Source organism: Vigna radiata, chromosome 2 (genome assembly GCF_000741045.1).
Source record: "Vigna radiata var. radiata cultivar VC1973A chromosome 2, Vradiata_ver6, whole genome shotgun sequence".
NCBI classification, from domain to species: Eukaryota; Viridiplantae; Streptophyta; class Magnoliopsida; order Fabales; family Fabaceae; genus Vigna; species Vigna radiata.
Genome location: NC_028352.1, coordinates 4,517,548 through 4,523,909, shown reverse-complemented (window position 1 = coordinate 4,523,909; position 6,362 = coordinate 4,517,548). Strand labels below are relative to the sequence as shown.

At 27.0% G+C, this 6,362-nt stretch overlaps 1 protein-coding gene across 1 annotated transcript; it reads right to left on the bottom strand.

The window, feature by feature from the left end:
- Nucleotides 1–638: 638 nt before the first annotated feature.
- On the bottom strand, nucleotides 639–1,157 carry LOC106756004 (transcriptional regulator TAC1). Its single transcript, XM_014638238.1, has one exon. The coding sequence runs from the start codon at nucleotides 1,155–1,157 to the stop codon at nucleotides 639–641; it is 519 nt and encodes a 172-aa protein (XP_014493724.1).
- Nucleotides 1,158–6,362: the final 5,205 nt, after the last annotated feature.

Genomic DNA, 6,362 nt, shown 5'->3' with positions numbered 1-6,362 from the left:
TGGTCAGCTAGCTTTCTAAACTGTATATTGGATAAGTAGATTAATCCAAAGTATATAAGATATATATACTGAAAGTACAGCTAATAGATTGCCTTGTTCTTATCGATTGACTAGTGGTTGATGAGAACAAGAACAAGGCTATGACTAGGTTCTAATCGAGAATAAAATCTTGTATGTATACAAAAATACTCATTTAATTTGTTCTGAGGTTATCGATTATATTCATGTTTTAACTCCTTAATTAGCAACATCATATTAATTAGAAAAGCATAATTTCCATACATCAGGCAAGGGTATCATCAATTGGTTATTGTGTGTACTTAGTCGAATATGAACAGACTAGATCTATATAGGGTTTGAGGCAATATCTGGAATGTGGTGCAATGAATTAAGTTCAAGAGTCAAAATTGTACCCAGAACAAAGCAGTAAACATCATATACATATTTTGCAGAAAAACAGAAAATGTTGTATAAAAGTAGTAAATTTTACAACGATGTATAAAATACAAGCAATGGTAAAAATTAATTCAAAGGGTAAACTCGCGAGAACAAAATCAAACAGTATATGAGCTCTTTTCAGCAAGAAAAAAAAAGGGGTTCGTGGACATCTTGAGACAATAGCGTCAGGAGGATCGAACTCAAAAAAAATTTCTTGTACCCGTTTCTGGTGAGGAATCCTGTGGTTCAAGTCCCAGTCTGAGTTCAAGGTCTAACTTCAACGATGAATCTCGGGTAGATGACAAAGCTCCTTCAGTGGTATTTTGACCTTGTGGCTTCAGTGTTTCACTGCTGGTTGGAGATTCTTCAAAGAGTGGAAGCTGTTGCCTTGTGTGAGATGCTCTAGAGGAGGCATGTTCTTCTTGGGACACATTCCAATTCCATTTTGGCGTGTTCCGTTCTTCACCAGACTTGGTCTGATCCTGTGGAGGGACAACCTTGTCCAAAGATGGTTGATTTGAAGATTGTTGTTGCTTGAGCTTGGCTTTGTCTTTTCTGTGGATGTTCATGTGCCCCCCCAGTGCTTGTGCATTGGAGAAGCCCCTCCTGCAGAAGTTGCACTCGTAGGACCTGGATGCCACGTGAGTTGCACCTTGGTCCTCCCCATCAGAGGGATTTTCAGATATTGCTGCTTGCTGATGATCATGATCAGATTCCATTTGATTAGTTTCAACTTTGAAGAAATATGAAAGAATGAAAAATATGAAGTGTAGTGTGTAGATAGGAAAAGAGATGGTCAACAAAAGCAGATAACGGTGGTTTTATATGTTGAAGTTGAATGTATGTGGCTCATAGAAAGGCCTGCTTTCATGTAATTATTATTTTATGAAACTGCCATGTAATGAGAATGTAACTTCCTGAATATGTTTTACAGCTTGAGCTGTTGCAAAGGACAAAATAGCTTAAGGCTTCAAAAACTACTGGGTCAAGTATATATATATTCAAGACAACTTGCATTTTGGCTTCTGGCTTTCGGCCTACGTTAGATTCAAATCTTGTCTCACAAACTCGCAATTCATGTTACTGTCAAACAACTTTATTTAACATTTATAAACTTGTACCATGTATTTAATTAACTATACGTAGCTTCGTTTAACCGTATATTCCTTATGTGACTTCTTTTCTAAGTTGTCAAATTTCTAGCTTCTTATGGATCACAAAACATATACTTCACTGCTTTTTACTAAACTATAAATGAAATCAATTTCTATAACCATTTGTGAGAAATTTGAAAGATATATATCATTCATATTATTTGTTAGAAATCTCGTATCAACTAAAAATAAAGTCGTGATATATACTAATTTTTAAGATTGAATTAAACTTTAAAAATTCATTTCTAAACTTCTCTTAATGTTGTTTTTACACGTAGAACGTAGAAGCGTCCTTTGTAGTCTACATAGATTAGTTTCTGACAATGAAACTGACAGAAAATAATATTTTGCAGTATAGTTTCAAAAATTCTGAGACAGTAATTGGAAAGAAAAGTACACAATTAAGGACTCAATTATTATTTTTAGTTAGAGAATCTCTTTAACAATTGTTAAATAGTTTAGAAGCTACTTAATAATTTAACTTCTTTTTTTTCAAATAGTGATTATTTAATTAAAAAAGTAATAATTGTTCTAACTTACAAAGATCCAAATGAAGAAAGTTAAGACAAAGAAGACAAATGTTGTGAGAAGAATAGATACGGTGAGCTGTGGGAGAAAGAGTAAAATAATATTTGTTTTAAGTCAGATTGGTTTCTATGAAAAGGTCACCTTAGAAATCACGCAATTGTCTATGGCATATGACCATTTGATTAAGAAAATAGTCAGAAATTTTTAATATTTTATTCACCCGTCCCATATTAAAACTAGTAATACTATTTAGTTTGCAGAGATATTTTAAGTAAAATAGAAATCAGTAATGGTGTTGTTGACAAGAAATCCAACCGGAGTCAGATTTTTTTCTTCTAAATATTTATATTAACAGAATCAATAAATATTTTACATTAACAACATAGCTAGAAAAAAATACAGAGAGAATGGGTTGACTTATATATATACAAGGGTTTAGTTTTTCAATAAGATGTTTCTTTTAAGATATGATATAGATCAAGAAATTAAAATTAGAAGGATATTAAACAAAAATGTTACCACTAATTCTCACTAGTTTTTAACTCATTCCTGACTGTCTTTAAATTATAGTATAAAGAAATGAAAATTGAAATAAAACTCAAGACTACAATAAGATAAATAGACTGAAAATCTCATAATATAAGCTGAATTTATAGAATTGAATTAGATATAAATAAAAGCTGTATGCATGTTAAAAGAACTAGGAGAAGTGATTATAGTAATAGTAGTTGATTAATTTAAAATTTCATATTGGTATTTGATAGCTTTAGTCAAACACAGTGTCTTATGTTGTGGTGTTTAGCCGTCCTGAACATTGAATTTGACTAGGGCAATGTAGAAGCAAAAAAGGAAAGAAGCAGAGGATTATTCACAGCTGGAAAACCATGCAACACAACATAGACAGCCATTAACGTTATCATGCTAGCTCATCAAGCTAGTTGGCTAGAACCTTATCATTAATATTCCAATTACATTTCAAATTTTACGTTGTATATATCAATACTGATGCAGTACATGTACATGGATATGTATAGTTAGTTTGCAGACGAAATTAGGGTTACCTGGTAAGGTGTTATAGGCTATTCTTTAATACACTGAAATGGAAGTTGTCAAAAATAGAATTCACTACAATTTATAAGTATTTTGTATCATCAAATTTTAGTATTTATCAAAATTTTTATATATTTTTTTAAACTAAAGTAAAATAATCCAAACTATATCACAATAATTACATGTCATCACAAATAAATAAACTGTATAATTTTAATTCATTTTCACAAAAGAAGTTGTCCTTTTTTCATAGAATATACTATAATTTATCTATCAAAACAATTGTGTTTATTGTTAAGTACAAAGTAGAAGGGTAATGAATTATGTTCTATATAAATAATATATTGAGGATTATTTGATGGATTCCATGTGATCTGATCAATATAATATGGTTTGAAAATAAATGTATGATCAATATTTTCATAGACTGTTTTTTAACAGAAAATATAAGTTATTTATTTTTAATATATTATATCTTGCTATATATTGTTATATGTGTGTAAATTGAAATTGAAAAAATTTAAGGGAATGAAGCTCCAAAACATTCAGTGTATAGTTTTGTTTCAGTATATACTACATGATTTTTAGGAGAAAGTCAAACTTCAAAATAGAAAGGTGGTGAAAGATGAAATATATCAGATGATTTTATATTGGACCATTTACATATACTCCAAAGTCAAAGTCTATATCAGAGAAAATATCTGATTGATATGAGACTTACTTTTTAGGTTTTAGGAATTGAGTTAATTCGTGTAAGAGTAAAATTTATTAAAATGATGAAGTCGCAATATTTTTATTAATTAAGTTAAAAGGTTTATAAATAAAAAAATTGTAATTTTTCAAATTTTATTTTAAAAAATCATTATTTTTACAAACTTTTTTTTAACTTATGAGATAAATTATTCACTTTTTCATATATATGAATTCATCTTAGATATTTTAGTAGCAAGTGGAACATTTTATTCTGATCAAAAGTTATTTTTTAGTAAGTTTTTTTTTTTTTAATTAATGTAAGATTGTAAGTTTGAGTTTGCATGTGATGTTTCTTGCATAAAGATCAATCTCTATTATTTTAGAACAGAGTAATATATTTAGATTTGTTAATTAGAGAATTTTTATATATAATAACTTCTTATTGTGTTTCATTTTAATAGAATGATTTATGTCATTAGACTATTGAAATTTAGTATTACTTCATATAATAGATAACTAGATAACAAGTCACTTTTAAGCTCAGGTTAAATCCCACTGCATTAAAAGACTTATGAAAAATCTATCATATTGTTGAGATAATATTAATTGTTTTTAGATACATCTCAATCTAACAAGAAAAAAAAAGTGTATTATAATATTTGTTTACTAGTTTAATAAATTATTTAACTTATCACAAAAATAGAGTTGTTTTCTTTCACATTTTTTTTTTGTTTTCTAATTAGCTATTGAAAGTCTTATTTTAGGATTCACACAGAAATTTCTTCTTTTCTCTCCTTGCATCGAAAGAGCATCTGGTCTAGAGTTCATATCTGACTTTTTAAGATATTTTTCAATGGATTCAGATTTCTTTTTTTTTATTATTTATTGAAAAAAGAAGAAGCAAAAAATTATCACAAGCTATAAAAACTTTTAGAAGTCCTATCTATTTTCATTACGATGATAAAATTCACAAAAACTGAATGGGAATTTCAATACACTTTTTATCTTTATATTTGCAAGTTTATTAGGACAATGAAACTAATACTTTAGTTAGTTTTATTCTTTTTTTATTGTTTTTTCTAAATTTTGAAACGAAATTTTAAAATTGCTTTATCCTACCTAGCAATTATTTTCTCATCAAATTATTAAAATTTGAAAATTATTGAGGAAAATTTTAAAAAGTAACTTCAGTATGATTAAGTTTCAGATCTTATATTGGTTTCGTAGTCAATTTAATTATAAGATTAAAACTTAAAAGATATTTCAAAAAATCCCACCAAGAAAACAAATATCTTAGTTATAGAAAGAAATAATCGAGATATTTTTTTCAATCTTATTCAACCTTTCTTTACCAATGTCACACGTTACTTTGAAGTTTTTACCTCCATCAATTAAAATCTTATTTAATTGCATTTTGAAATTTAATTTTAAAATTAAAATAAAATTTAAATACTATATTAATTTTATAATAAAGATGATGAAAATATCTGTGTCCCAAACATATGTGAATAAAATATGTAACAAATAGTTGATATATGTTGATATTCATTATTTACAGTGGGTAAAAGATATTTTAATATTCGTTTATAAATGGGTTGAATACGGATATTATACAGTGTTATTTAAAAAAATTAAAAATAAAAATTTACTTTATATTTTATTAAATTAAATTTATTTAAAATTAAAATTAATTTATATTTTGTTAAGTTAAATTTATTAAAATTAAATTTTAATTTATATTATACTTTATATATATTTTTAGAATTTTATTTTAAAAACTTATAAAATATATATTTTTAAATATTCGAAGTATTTAATGATAACTCCTAGTTTTAAAATGTCCATAATATTTTTTAAATGGAAATCCACTAACGAATGAATTTTTTTTGTTATGAGTCGAGTAACGGATAAACATTATCCAAGTCTCTTCTAACTCGTTGTCATTCCTATTTTAGAAAAAACTCGTTCTATGTTATTTGTATTTATGCTTTTTCGATCATATTTCTATTTTTTTACTACTTTACAAAATAAAATTATTGATTGAGATCTATAAAAAAAATTAATAAGTTGAAATTATTTATAACTATGATTCATGATAATTGAGATATTAGTTAATTTTATTTTTACAGGATGTATAAATAATCAAATACTTTTAAGCTAGATTGAAAAACACAAAAGTTTATGAATTCACTTTAAAATAATTGCCATGGAGTAGATTTGATTGGCTTAATACCTTTGATGGTCCCTATTTTCGTCAAGTTTGTTCACTTTGGTTCCCATGTTTTTTTTTTTCTGTTCAATGTTATCCTAAAGAGTGTAAATTTTGTTCAATTTCGTCTTTTTTGCTAACGTCGTTTAAATCGTTAACGGTAGACAGTCCAAGTATGCACAACAGTGTTGATATGGCATTTAACTACCGTCACATCACCAAAAGTAGAGTTTCCACTACAAAAAAAAGCTTATTTAGAGGGTTTTTTTTTCGATTTGCGGGGGTTTTTA